The sequence below is a fragment of the Elephantulus edwardii genome, unplaced genomic scaffold, assembly GCF_000299155.1.
Source record: "Elephantulus edwardii isolate Elephantulus edwardi_28Jun2011 unplaced genomic scaffold, EleEdw1.0 scaffold00066, whole genome shotgun sequence".
NCBI lineage: Eukaryota > Metazoa > Chordata > Mammalia > Macroscelidea > Macroscelididae > Elephantulus > Elephantulus edwardii.
In genome coordinates, this window is record NW_006399816.1 from 9703944 (window position 1) to 9719819 (window position 15876).

The 15876-nt window shown below is 37.7% G+C and overlaps 1 protein-coding gene across 1 annotated transcript in view; it reads right to left on the reverse strand.

Annotated features, from left to right (window-relative positions):
- Positions 1-15876, reverse strand: part of ARIH1 (ariadne RBR E3 ubiquitin protein ligase 1) — a 120145-nt gene that overhangs the window by 60339 nt on the left and 43930 nt on the right. Inside the window, exon 2 of the mRNA XM_006888325.1 lies at positions 10418-10485. Within this exon, the coding sequence (XP_006888387.1) occupies positions 10418-10485 (68 nt within the window). The remainder of the gene's footprint in view (positions 1-10417; positions 10486-15876) is intronic.

Consider the following 15876-nt stretch of genomic DNA (forward strand, 5'->3'; position numbering starts at 1 on the left):
GGGTACTTGGGATGGATTTGTCAGAGGCAATGAGATTGGCACAGGATAGAGCACGGTTTAGGGCTGTTGTACATAGGGTCGCCATGAGTCGCAAACGACTCGACGGCACATAACAACAACAAACAACAAGTAGCAAAGGAGGAGCCTCCTTCTTTCGTGAGCAGCTGGTGGATTTCGGTTGCTGTTGCCAGCCCAACTCCTCACCACAGAGCTTCCTTCACATTAAAACATAGTTGCATAAATAACCACTGTTAAGTATCTGAAACATTGATATTGATAAAACTTAGAATGTTAAAATAGCTGCAATATAAAAACCATTTATATTTACAAAAAATTAATACTTTTTTTAGTTATCATGCTGTTCTGGGATGGTAATTCTACTCTCTCAATCTACTGATATATCTTAAATCACTTCATTACTGCTAAGAAATAAGCTATTATTCTTTAAGTACGGTAAGTAAATGACCCTAGAGGACATTGTTGTTATGTGCCATCGAGTTGCTTGCAACTCATAGCAATCCTATGTACAAGAGCCCTAAACGCCGTTCTATCCTGTGCCAACCTCGCCGTCTCAAACACACTCATTCCCACCACTCCACTCACATCGATTGATCTCGAGGGTCTTCCTCTCCTGTGCCATCCCTCCATTCTCCCAAACATGATGACCGTCTCCAAGGACATTATGCTGAGTGAAATATCTCAGTCACAAAAGGACAAATATTGCATAGGGCCACTACTGTAAAACAACTGAAACTGGGGTTGAGGGAAGACAGAGAAGGGGAGGAATGATGCATTGCAACAGATAGGGAAAGAACTGTTTAAAAGGGATATATGATTAGGTATTATTGTCATGACAGGAGTCCAGAATGAAGGCTGTACAGTGCACTGGACTTGGAGGAAGGGACTGCATAGCAATGAAAGAGTTTTTCTTTCACTCATCAAGGAGAAAAGTGAACTGGGGGAAGGAGTGGGCAGGGAGAAAAGTTCAATAATCAATAACTAGAAAACCTAAGTCTCTGTAAACATTCATTAAAATTAATTTAAAAAAAGGAAGGTGTTCTTGGGTCTCAGCTTTTTAAAATTTTCTCTATTTTGTGGATTCAATGTATGTTTAAATGTGGGTTTCTTTTTACCTTATTTCATCTGGAAAAAAATGCATTCTGGTACTGGAATTCTCTTAATCTTAGAGAAGGCAACTTGGTAACTTCTTCCCACTGAGTAAATCAGTTTCAGTCTCAATGGACTATAACATGCCATCAAAAATGAAATAGACATCTGGATTTCAAAGATACTAAGACAGGCAGAATCATCTATATCTCACTGAAGTACTTGAAATTTGGTAAGAAACACTGATGTTTCTTAACAATATGGAATTTTATCAGCCTTTATCTATCTTCAAATAATGCCTCTACCTCATTCTCTCCTCTCATAATTAAATGACACCTTCTCATCAGATATTCTATTATATCTTAACCTCCGCTGTGTATTTTTTTTACTTTGTATTTAATTCTTTACTTTTCTAACCTTTTAGTTTTCACTAAACTTCCTCTTAAATTCACTTAATCATGCTTATTTAGTTACAAACATTCTAATTCTTTTTAATCCCTTACTTTCTAGTTCCTTCATAAGAGCATACTTATTTTAATCTGGGTCAAACATAATTCTACTATCTGAAAACCTAAGTTAGTGGTGGTGTTTTTGGTTTTTGTTTTTCTTTTTTTAAACTGGGGGGGGTGGGGGGGACAGGGACCAGCTTAAGGCCTGAAGAAAATGCTCTTTCCTCAGAGATAATTCCTGTTAAAGATGCTTCTTATTAACCACTTCGGACGATAATCATCAAAGTTGATGAACTGGAGATTTCTGGATTGCTCAGATCATCTTTACTTATTACAGAACTAGGGGGTTGTTATGTGCCTGTGACCCATATCGACCCTGTGTACAACAGCTCTGAGCCCTTCCCTATCCTGAGCCAGTCTCACGGACTCTGAAACATCTAATCCCATTGCCCATGTGCCCAAAGTAAGTGAGACAGAGTTTCAAAATCCTTTCCTCCACAGAGAAACTTGGTTTAACTTTCTCCAGGACAGAACTGTTTGTTCTCCTGGCTGCCCAAGGTATGTTTAATACTCCAGCACTACAACTCAAAGGCATCAATTCTTCCTCTGCTAACTTTATTCTTGGTGTAGAGAAGACTTCAACAACTCTTTTCTAACTCATTCTCTTAGCTACCTTCTTCAGTTTCAGTAGACATTTTAAAGACAAAGCATCATGGAGTGCTAGGCTAATGTCTCATATTCTCAGATTCTCTCAAGCCCGGATCCTTTGTTTATTTTCAATTTCATCACATCCCTTTTGTTTCCTTTAGTACGACTGGTACCAATTGAAGGAAGTTTTCCACAAGTCTCCTGTTTCCTCCAACTCATTTAAAATTCTGTATCCACATCTCCTCCAGCCACTGCTTTCAAATTTGTTATCACTGTCTTAATTTGAGTCATAGTTCCCTTTAATCTCAATTATTAAAATAGCTTCCCAATTGATCATCTTCCCGGTACTATGCTTTCTCTCTCAATAAATCTACAGATCAGATGGGGCTTTCCCCTGTCTGCTTTAAAAATCATCATAGTTCCATCCGAAGGGAAAGAAGGTCAAAGGGAAGAAGGTGGCCCTGGTGCCTGCCCGTGGTCAAGAAGCAGAAGGCCAAGAAGGTGATGAAACTCTTATTCAAGACCCCAAAACATTGGCATTGGGCACCCAACTAAAAAGGGACCTCACCTGCTTTGTCAATGGCTCCACGAATGGCTGCATCTGACTGCAGCGGCAAAGGGCAATACTCTACAATCAACTCAAGGTGCCACTTGCCATTAACCAGTTTACCCAGGCCTTGGACCACCAGACTGCTACTCAGCTGCTAAAGCTGGCCCACAAGTACCGACCAGACACCAAAAAGAAGAAGAAGAAGCAGAGGCTGCTGGCTTGGGCTGAGAAGAAGGCTGCTGGCAAAGTAGACAACCCCACCAAGAGACACCCCTGTCCTCCGTGCTGAGATGAATATGGTCACCACTCTGGTGGAGAAAAAGAAGGCCCAACTGGTGGCGATCACACACGACATGGACCCCATTGAGCTGGTGGTCTTCCTGATGGCCTTGTGTCGTAAGATGGGCATTCCCTACTACATCATCAAGGGCAAGGCCAGGCAGGGCTGCCTCGTCCATTGGAAGACCTGTGCCAACTATTACCTTCCCGCAGGTGAACCTGGTTCTCTGGCGAAGCTGGTAGAACCTATCAAGACCAATTACAATGGCAGATATGATGAAATCTGCCACCACTAATGTTCTGGGGCCCAAGTCAGTGGCCCACACTGCCAAGCTGGAGTAGGCCAAGGCCAAAGAACTAGCTACAAACTGGGCTGATGTACACAGATTTTTCTGTACATAAGAATAAACTTACTCTGCCATCTGCTGGGGGGGGAGGGGGAAATCTTATATCCTGTTTCTTCATAAAACAGCCTTCAAGGGTTACCCCCTATATAGGAGGAAAAGTCTAAATTTGTCAAAAAGTTAAAATCTTCCATATTGTGGTTCCCATTAAACATCTCCAACTAATTTTCCATTTTTTATCAAACTCTAAATATGATTACTGTTCAAAATATATTTCTTAAGATTTCTCTCCCTACTTTGATCTGTTTTCTAAACCTGAAATGCCCAGGTTTTCAAATCTCTCTACCTTTTCAAGTCTAATCTCTGTATTATCAAACATACTGTTCAAAGCTGGTTTTAAAAAATAGTTTTGCAATAGTAATAACGGCCAGGCTCTAGAGGCATGATTATGAGATTATGAGATTTATATGAGAAATAAAAGAGCCATCATTATTTACTCAATGGATAGGTGCACAAACTATGAAGATGGCACAGGATCAAGCTATGAATTGAAGATGATTCAGTGGTGCCTAAAAAACAACAACCGTGTATACAGTCACCAAGAATCAGGAGTAACTTTGATGATGGCTAAAAATGCAAAGTCTATTAATGACCCTTAACTCTAAAACAGAAAGTTAATAATAGTTCAGATGGTTTCACTGGTAGATTCTACCACAAAAATCAAGAAAAAAAGTATATTTTGTCTATAACCTCTTCCAAAGGTGTAAAAATGATGTGGCAGCAGACCCCCAAAAAAAAATGATCACAAGGCAAAAAGACATTAAACACTCAAAATTGATTCTCATGAAGTTAGGAGAATCATAATCCCTCTTGACAATCTTCTATCATTTTTTTAACACAGATCATCCCTCCACTTCTCTGCTGGGTTTGATAATTCACTGAAACAACCATTCTTTTTTTAAATTTCTTTTTATTGGGGAGGGGGTGTGTGTGCATGGGCGCCACACGCCGCCAAATCGGATCTGACTGGTATAGGAGGAGATTGTCCCTCCTTCTCCAGCAGAGCATCTGGTGGATTCAAACCGCTCACCTCTGGGATTGTAGTGCAGCTTCTTGTCACTAGGCCACCAGAACTCGCCAACTCAAGAACCATTCTTACAATTAACGAGTTTACTAGGGAAGAAACAAAATATAACTCTGGGTCAAGACCAACTTAGAAATAACAAAAATTCTTTATAAGGACCGTCTCCTGTATTTGTGTCCTGGTCGGGGCCTTCAGGCTCTATGCCCTGCAGCCACAATGGCCTACCCTGAGGCCTTTTCAGGTAAATGGAGGCCCTTGGGACCCTGAGTTTAGCTTTATCAAGTGCTTTGCAACATTCCACTGTGCCAGTAGGCTTTCTATTCCCCAAAAGTACACAGCTCTCTTGTTCTGTGTATATGGAAGCCCATCATGCCACCTTGTGCTGGTCTCTTGGTCACCTACTTCTGCTGCTGCTGCTTCTCACAATCACCTGATTGTTTTCTGTATTTTAACTTTCTCTGTCCCCTAGGCTAAGGCAGTCTTTGTCTTCTGGATGGTAGTGAGTTCCCCATATTCACCTCTGAACTGGTACATTTTCAGCAAGATGGCAAAAAATGGTGAATCTGCTCCTTAGAATTACATACACCTTATCTGCATTACTGGCAAGCTGTTCCTTCTGGGCTGCAAGCTACTAATGTGCATAGCTCTACCCAGTGATTTGATGGGAGTTACAAGGTCTATGGCTAGGAAGGCCATATTAAGTAATCTCTACACTCATTATCTTACTACTAAAACCAAACAAACGCATTACAGGAAAACTATTGACGTATCTCTCATGAATAGAGACCAAAAAAAAATTCTTTAACAAAATACTTAAATATCAAATATAGTATTTAAAAAGAATTACAACACTATGTTTTAAAAGCATTATAAAAATAAAAGACATACCTTCCTACATCTATGCAACACTGTGCTAGAAATCCCAACTAATGCAGGTAAGAAAATAAAAACAAAGAATCTGAAACCATAAAAACTTGAAATTAAAATACACAGCATCATTTACATTCATATAACAAAAGGGGGGGAAAGCTTGGATCTGTCAAACCATGTACAATAATAAGAAAGTACAAATCTGCTGAAAACAAAATAAAAAATGACCTAAGGAAATGGAGAGATATACCATGTTAGTGAATGGGAAAGATTCAATATTGTTCTCATTATTGATGGAATGTTAAATAAATATTGCTAAGACAGACTAAAAAAAATGCTGTTAAGAAGTTTTCTATGATATGACAGTCCCATCAGCAGTGAATAAGAGCTCTAGCTACTCTATATTCACCAGCATTTAATGTTGCCACATCCATGCTCTATTATGGTATATTCTTGTTTAACGTAAGAATCATGTCCTTTTTCTTCAGCTCCCCTTAATATATTTTTTTCATTTTTATTTTATTCTTTTTTGTGCATGTACCATCAAATCAGATCTGAATGGTACAGGAGGAAATTGTCCCTCCTTCTCCAGCAGAGCATCTGATGGATTTGAACCATGCACCTCTGGGATTGCAGTGCAGCTTCTTGCCACTAGATCACCAGAGCTCCCTTCCCTTTAATATATTTTTAAGTTAAGTTAATATAGAAAATTAGTTTCCCATTTAACAAATGTTCCATGATATTGCTACAATATTTAAAATGTGCCAATATTCTCATTATTGTCATTCTATTTGTTCTGTTTCAATTTTTTTTTACATTTTTTTAATGTTTATTGTATTGTTTTTGTGTATGTGTACCGTCAAATCAGATCTGACTGGTAACAGAGGAGATTGTCCCTCCTTCCCCGGCAGAGTACCTGGTGGATTTGAACCATGCACCTCTGGGATTGCAGTGCAGCTTCTCGCCACTAGGCCATCAGAGTTCCCCTTGTTCTGTTTCAATGTATAGCTTCCCTGCCTTTTCTGGTCTTCTCATTGTTGCTTTTGTAGAAATGTTAACCATGTTATGTTGCTTTTGTAGAAATGTTAACCATGTTGCCTCATATAGTTTACTGTTTAAAGTAGTACATTATTCACTGGTGATGTTACTCATGAGTGGCTTCTGTTAAAGGGGTCATTTTAAGGCAACAGACTTGAGAGTTCCTCAAGTCTCTATCAGTCCAGTAAGTGTGATTTGGTTGTGAAATTTAGGCTTCATTTCAAATTCCCATTTTACAGAGGAATTTCTACTGTGTCCATGACCAGAACAGTCAGTGGCAACCAGGCACAACCTCAGGTCAGAAGAGGGTATGGGTTATGTGGACTATTAATCCTGTGCACTACACCTCCTTCTTTGAGCCTTTGGTTTTTTTCTTTCTTTCCTTTTTTTGACACCAGATGAAGCGAGACCAGGAGTTGTCTTAAGACTTCAAACCCCACTCACCAAAGCAGGATGCCAAGTATTATCTTTACATTTGAGTTGTCTCAAGTGGAACATGGGTAAACAAGTCTTATAACTTAGTAAACCAACTGCTACAGTATTTGTTTGCATATGAAGACTCATTATGTCTTAAATTGGTTTATTATATAAATGAATATATACATAGCACACACAAACAAGTACATATTTTTAACTTCAAATATACCTACTATAAAAGCAGACCCTAATATTTACATGTTTTTCTACACAAAGAAAAATTACATACTTTTCAGAGTAATCTTTCATGTTTTGGGCCATTATTACTGCTGGAAATTTGTAAATGTTGTAGCATTTACTAGTCCTCTAGTCTTACATACTTCTGATGTTTTAATTTACCATGGTAAAGTTGTGCTCATATGGGGGTACTGTCTTTCTTATAAAAAAAAATCTTTATCATTTAGAAAGTATGCTGTTGTTGATTGACATCGAGTCAAGCACAGCTCATAGCAACCATCTGCACAAAAGACCTGGCCTTTCTATAACTATTGTTGTTTTTCCAAGTTCATAGTTTCCAGAGGCATGTGGTTTAGAAAGTGGATGCCACTCCTGCTCCAAACCTGTCTTAAACTGAGAGCTCCACCAAACACTGTCAACAATGGGCAAACAATGGGCACAAGGTTCAGCATTACAGCAAACCTAGATTACTTCAGCACAGCAAATTGCCATGATTTTGAAGAATGTTCTCCCAAAATATAGTTACAAGGGATTAAAATATAATCCCTCCCGCCCAACTTTTAAAGACAAGGGCCCTCCAGGAGTGTTGAGTGTTAACAAGAGGCTTTAATAAAAAACAATCATACACTCCGGACTGACCCTCAATCAAAGAGAGCCCATCTTACAGAGTCCAGCCACTTTAATTTGTAATCCCCTACTGATTTATTTAAAAACCCTCAGGGTTCTTTGGTATAAAGGGAGTTCTGGTGGTACAGTTCATATGAGTTGTACTGCTATCCCAAAGGCAGTACCTCTCTGGAGTTCGAATCCACTAGCAGCTCAGTGAAAAACATGTGTACTATCCCTGTGGAACTTGATCTATGAAAACCTGCATACAGGTCAGCTATGAGCTGCTTCCGACTCAAAAGCAGTAAGCTGAGTTTGTAGAGTGGATTGCTTTATAATGTTGAACATCTTATTATATGCTTGTTTGCTTTGATGCTATGACCACTCATACCTTATTATATGCTTCTTTGCTTTGATGCGATGACTACTCATACCTTTCAGCAATCTTTTTAAACTTAGTAGCTGCTTCTCTTATTTTTTACTTTTCCACCCTATCGCTTGGATTTCTAAGTTACATCGTACTACACCATTAACTTATAAAATTCAACTCATTATCTTAGTCTATTATTATTTTTAATACCTGTAATTCCCAATGCTGTTCATTAACACCTTCTTTACTCTGATTATTTTTTTAAAGCTTGTGGACTTTTGTTGTTGGTTATTTTGTACGGTTTGTGTGTGTGTAGAAACATGTTTGATTTCAAAAATTCTATTCTTTCTTCAAGCTTATAGTGCTATTTTCTCCTAAACTCCAGTTTTCAAAGATCATCTTCTACATCTGGCATATAAAAGTTCCTTGTACCTCTTAAGCTATGTCCTATATTTGTACTTTTAGTAACTTTCTGAGTTCCAAGGTAAAGAAGGCATAAACAGCATTTTTTGGAGGTTTTTTTTTGTAGTCTACATATGTGGTCAGTTTGCAAATAATATACTTTAAGGAGCATAAAGTCCATTATTTTAAATCCTCTTCTTTATATATTATTGACACAATTGAGAAGACATCTGTATAAAAATTGCTACATTAAATTAACAGAGTTAATGGAGAGTATTACATAATCTAAAAAAAACACCCTTATTAAAAAGAAACAGATACTATTAATACATGCAAGTCAAGATGGCTAAATTGCAGAGAGACTCAGAAAGAAAAGCAAAACAATGAGTTAAATGGCATAGGAGGAAACCAAGCATCTTTTTCCAACAGAGTTTCCAGTGGGTTCAAACCACCAGAAAGGTGCCACTTTTGGGTTAGTAATACAACTCCCTACAAACTTTACTAGCATGAAAGAGATGCAGAAATGTCAATCATATTGGTACAAGACGTTTCTAAAAATAACAACATGAAAGTAAATGTTAAAAAAAAATACTGTAAGGCATAACTGACTTAAATCTGTTAGATCCATGAAAATGGGAGGAAGAGGAACAGGACATGACAAGATGGACAAAAACCACCAACCACCATTATTGATCAAGAAGGACATCACTAATCTAGAGATGGTATAAAGCTATCACAAGAATAAAATAAAAGTGTCTTGATAAAGACTTAAAAATTAGAAGGTATTATTAGAGTATAACTTGTGAGCTAGAACTCTGAGGATTGGTATGATTTTCCAGGGGCTGAGTCCTCTTGACAAGTCTTTTCATTTTTCTATCTCTATTAAAAACTAGCCCTCTAACCATTCAATCAATAAGGCTGTAAACCTTTCTGGAAAGAGAACACCCATTTTTATAACAGGGTATGACAGGTGGATTCAAACAACAAATCTTTCACTTAGCAACTCAACACACAACACACCTTTAATTGATAGAAATTATATGAATTTTCCTTCTCTAACAGGTTTCCGCTTTACAAAGGTTTTACTATATAAATCTTTAATGCAGGTGACAAAGAATGTAAAATTTGGTAATATTTTAGTATTATTTAATACCTGTCAAAACATATACTTGGAATTTTAAATCAGTGGGAAATACCTTGCACTTATTTTTCACAGTATTGGGACTTTCAATTACCAATAATAAGAGGCAAATTTATACCAAAATTAAATTTCTCAATGAAATAAAATCGACAGAATAATGTAACAATATATAGATTTTCTGGTTCAAACCCACCGTGGTTTTTCATGGAAGAAAGAAGAGGCCTTCTGCTTCTGTAAAGAGTTACAGCCTAGGAAATCCTCAAGGTAGATCTATTCTGTCCTACAGTTGGTACAGGTCAGAATCAACCTGAAAGCAGTGGGTTTGGTTTTGGGGTTGTTATGGAAACACTGATATGTATATAACCTAATACAGATTTCCAATTTATGGGCAAACTCTTTTTTAAGTATTCACCAAAAAGCCTTTATATGCTCTGAATGCATCAAGCTCATTTTTCCCCCCCAGCTCATTTTTTTAGAACAAACTCGAGTTGTCTACTTCAGAGATTTCCAACTAAAATTGTTGTTATTCTCCTGTCAAGTCAGAACCAACAATAGCTGACCCTCCATGGGAGGTTTCAGAGGCTGTAAATCACAAAGAAAAAGAATGTCCACATCTTACTCCCTTAGAGCAAATGAGGGATTTCAACTGTCTGCCCTTAGGATGGCAGAAATATTAAACGGAGTTTTTTCTCAAAATTTATAAATGGGGCAGGGGGAGAGAAATAAAACCAATGCATAATAGTTTTAATACTGGTACACAAATCAAAACCTCCTTCTTACAAATTCAGTTCAGTAAACTTTCTGTAGTATTATTTTTAAGCCAGTTAAATTCTGTATGAACTTTGAAATATAAAGCTGACAAGAAACTTCCTTACCTTTCCATTAGCTTCTCTTTATCCCAATTGAAGTGGCTAAGGAGTATTCTTGTGATAGTTGCTGGATTCTAAAGGAGGGGGGAAAAAAGTCATTTTAAGGTAACATCATTTTATCAACACTTAGTGAACTTCTATGACTGAACTTAAAAATCCTAAATAGTCCACCCCAAATCTGTTTTCTTAAGATATTTCTATTGTTCTCTAAGAAATCCAAAATTTTAAAAGATCAAGAATGTTTAAAAGTTTGCAACATGGCATATATGGAAAAAAGTAAACTGCTATATTAAATCAAGCACTAAAATAATCTTTGAATTAAAATGTCAACAGACTAGTATACTATTACAATTAATCAATGAAATTTCTACCACCTTATGCACTGACTCTGACACATAATAACAATGAAGAAATGAATAGAAGTACCCCACTGGGTTTTCCAGGGCTGTCAATCTTTAGGGAAGACAGTCTCATCTTTCTCTTTTGAGTCAGAATTAAATTTAATAGGTTGGGTTTGGTGTTTGGTTAATTTATTTAATAGTTCAAATGAGTTAAAACAATTTTAAAATAAAGTTGCTTCAGAAGCTAAGTAGTAAGATGCGTATAAATGTCCAAATAGGGAAGGGGAGATAACAGGGGGTTGGGGGAATCAAGAGGTAGAAAAGTTTGGAGGAAAGAGGTAAAGTAATTAGGAAAGGATCAGTGGGAATTTAAAAAGATGGGGTTAGAGTACGCATAGATCAACAGTGATTAATTTCTTAAGATACAAATGACAACTGATTGTATGAAATAATGTGAAAGACAAATATTTTAAAGTATAAAAAACTGGAAAACTTTTATCAGAGATATTTTATAAAATTCACAAAATATTTGTGTCTCTGTTGTGTGCTGTCAAGTCAGAACCAATCCACAGCGGACCCTCCAGAAGGTTTTCAGAGGCGCGCGCACACGCACACACATACACCCCCTCACCTTCCAGCAGGTTTCCCAGGCTCAAGTCCCACAGGAGGAGACTGCCCATCTTTCATTCCCGGAGCTGTTTGTACTTTCAAACAACCAGAGAGCCGAAGCCTTTGAGTTAGCAGTACAACTACAGAGCAGGTCACTTACATATAAATGTTTCAATCTAAATACTTAAGAAATTAACTGCTATATGGAATAAGTTTTCTTGATTCTTTCCTGTCTCAGACTCTACACATATTATCTAGAAATACACATTTTCAAATTTCCACTAATTAATAAAAAGGATATTGTTGATGATTGCCAACGAGTCGAGCACACTCAAAGTGACCCTATGAACAAAAAGACCTGAAGTCTTTCTGTAACTATCGTCGATTCTCAAAGTTCATAGTTACCAGAGGCATATTTTTAGTAAGTGGATTCCACTCCTGCTTCCAAACATGTCTTAATCTGGGAGCTCCACCAAACACCATCCACCATGGATTATCACTATGGCATTTCACACCCCAATGGCACAGAGTTCAGCATCATAGCCACATAGCCACTCCAGGTTACCTCAGTATGGCAAAGTGACAGACCAGTGTTCAACCACTGAGAAGAATGTTCCTCTAAACTCTAATTACACTAGGCCTGAGGGACTAGAAATGCCCCTCCAGGAGGTGGTTTTGAACAAGAGGCTTAAATAACAAACCACCAAACATTCCACACAACCCTCAACCAAAAGAACCCAATCTTTCAGAGTAGAACTGCTTTGCCCAGTCTCCCTTTCATCTATTCTTGCTGTTAACTGACCCTCAACCAAAACAAGAAAGCCCACCTTTCCAGAGTAGAACTACTTCCCTCAGTCTCCCTTTCATCCGTTCTTGTTGTTAACTGCAGTTGAGTCAAGTATAACTTACAGTGACTCAAAAAAAAAGACTTGAACCCTATAATTATCATCGTTTCTCTATGTTCATAGGCTTTCCAAAGGCATGTGATTTAGGAAGTAGATGACATTCCTGCTTCCAAACCTGAATCACTCTGGGAGCTTCACCAAATACTGCCCATGATGGGTAACCCATGATACCTATACCACAGTGTTCAGCAACACCACGACTCCAAGTTACGTCAGAACAGGAAATAGAACACTGCTGTACCACTTAAAAAAAAATATTCATCCCAAAATCAATTAACCTTTGTTTACCCGCTTGTGGATAGTAATCACTTATAAAGAGTAACACTGTGAAAGAGATTTCTATCAATTATCTGCCATAATACTATTTAACAGTAAAATTCACATACTGCAGAAATCTTTTTTGAGACCTAGGCTCCTCTAAAAATTCCTCTTATACAAAGCACTCCAGACTTACATTACCAATCCACAAGGGTTACTATGTGGAAAGAAACTCAGTAACTGATCATAAACTGTGCTTATTTGTATGCAATATAGTGTGGCTGTTGCTGCTGGGTACCTTTGAATTTACCAAGACCCTGAGAACAGATCTAAACTTTGTTCTATCCTGTGCCGTCCTCAACAATTTGCTTGAGACCATTGTTACAGTCACTGTGCCAATACATCTTTTTTGGAGGTCTTCCTCTCCTGACTTTCCACTGTATACTTTTCTAAGAGACTTGCTCCCATCTCTTGCTTAAAAAATGTAATATGAAACAATCTCTTTTTTAAAAGAGCTTTTCTAAAATAAATGACATCTACTTACAAATGTAGTCATCACTTACATGGAATATAAAACTGATAGCATTAAGATTAAAAAAATAGTATTTCTCATAATTACATCTACTACTTTAACACATCACACACACACATATATATATATACACATATATACATATATATATTCTCTCCCACAAGAAATGTCATTTTGGACAAAATATTGTTGCAGAGGAAGAAAATGGCTCTTCTAGGCTAATGTGTTTGAATTATGGTGTGGATAAAGAATGTATGCCAGAAAAATCAACAAATCTGACTTGGAAACCTGAGTACAACCAGAATATTCTTTTTTGAAGAACAGACAGAAATTTGTTTCACATGCTTTGGACACATTAACGGCAGAGATGAATGAGGCCTTGGAGAAGGATATCTTCTTACTTGTTAAATATATTGGTCAAACGAGCTCTGGTATCTTACTGGCAAGAAACTACGCCTCAATCTGGAAAGCAGGCCATGCAAATCCACCAGATGCTCCACTGGAGAAGGAGGGGCAATCTCCCTTGTCAGTCTGACTAGATTCTACTGCACAAAACAACCTCAAAAAAAGGGTCGGTCAGGGAAAAGTTCATCAACAAGATGAACTGATACATAGCTGCCAGCATTGGGTTCAAACATGGCAACAACTGTAATGGTAGTGTAGAGCTGGGCAGTGTATGTGTGTGTGTGTGTCCCCACCTCGCCTCTCCCCTTCCCAATCCAGACACTGTAGCCACAGTCAGAACTAATTTGATTGTACCTAACAAGTTGATGTCAGATCTTTGCAGTGCCTGAATTCTAGCAGATATACCCATGCCTGTTATGTGCCACTAAGGTGGAACAGACTCACAGCTCATCCTTCAGTAGGCTTTCAGAAGCTGTAAATCACAAGGGAGGGGAGTAAATGTCTTTGCCCTTCAGAGCAGTCCCTTACTGCCTATCACAATGGAACATTTATATTAAAACAGATCCAAAATTTTCACTTACAAGTAAGTTTGGGCTTCCCTAAATGTATTCCTATTTAAATAATCAAAGTAAACAACTTATGTACCTATGTTTTGTCCATCCCTTAAGAGATTTTATGTACTATGTATAATAATGTGCACATTATACTGAAGTGGTAGTGGTGGTAATGGTGGTGGTAGTGGTTTTAGGTGTATTGAGTTGCCTGTGATTTACAGCAACCCTATGAACTGACCTGAACCTTGCCCTATCCTGTGCTTTACTCACCATTTGTGTTATGCTCAAGGTCACTGAGAGTCACCTTTTGCCTTGATGTCTGTCATCTTACAACTATTGTGCTCAAGATATCAAATCTATTCTTGAGATGGCTTTTAAATTCAAATAGGAAGAAGCTCTGGTGGCCCAGTGGCAAGCTGCAATCCTGAAGGCACCAAGTGCTCTATGGGAGAAGCATGTACAATCTCCTCCCATGTGACTGTCGACTCTGAAAATCCGCTCGAGATCGGTTCTGACTCTATGGTACACAACAACAACCACCACCACCACCACCTTCCTGGACATTAGGAGAACCTAAGACTTAAATTCAAATGGGATAGACTCCAGGTCACATTATGGTTTTATATGGACTTATTTTCATATTCTTCTACTTCTATTTGAGCCTGTATGGGAGTAGTTTCAGTCACTTGGTTTTAACTGTTGACTCTAAGCTTTATCCACAAACATAGTCAATCTGATTCTTGTGTAGTCCATCAGGTAAAGTCCATGTGTACAATCAACACAGGTGTTGTGGTGTTTTGTTGTTTTTTTTTTTAAAAAAGGTATCTGCAATGAATAAATCACTAGTTGTGAAAAATTCCATCATTCAATCTCCAGCCTCTTATCAAGTCTGTATTTTCCAACTAACAGTCCTCCTCCTTTGTTTCAAAAGTTTGCATTCCAGTCATCCATTATTCTTCAATCATTTTTATTTCACAATTCATCTTTTTTAGACTGCAAAAGTTGGTAGAAGTATTACATTTCATCACTTTGGCATTAGAGGTTGTTGTGTATATCTGAATAATAGTTGTATTAACAAGTCTTTCTTATATCCACGTGGGTGCTATCCTGTCACTCATAGCATTGTACTTCAGGACAGATCGTGAAATGTTCTTTGTGATTATGAAGACAACTGCATTCTTTCTCAATTTGTCATTCCCAATGTAAAAGATCATACAATCATCTGATTCATATACCAGTCTATCTCACCCTCACTGATGTCTACATGTCACTCTTACACATTCTACTTCATTTTTAAAGAATTCCAATTTTCCTAGATCCATACTTCTTACAAACCATATTCAAATTATAAATGGACAGTTCCAGTTGTTTCTATTTATTTTAAGGTCTTCCAATCTGAGAGGCTCTATTTCCAGTACTACATCACTCTGTTATTCATAGGATTTTCAAGTATCTGTTATTTCAAAAGTGGATGGCTATTCTGGCTTCTGACCCTGCTAGTATTCAAAATACCAGTGGCATATCTTCCAACATCACAGCAACATGCAAGTCACCCAGTACCGCAACTCGCATACAAGAGCTATACACATAGTAACAAACCATAAACAACCAAGGTGTGATGGAAGTCAACCTGAATACACCAAACTAACATATTAAGTGCAATGCAAGCAAGCAAGCTATGGGAAAGGTGTGTCAAGAGTGTGTCCAATGCACACCCATGTTTACTGCTGCTTTGGTCACAACAAAGAGTTGTGTATGCCAATGACATGATAGTATACTTAGAAAACCCTAAAGACTCAGCAAGAAAACTATTGGACGTAGTTGACCAATTCAGCAAAGTAGCAGGATACAAGATCAACAT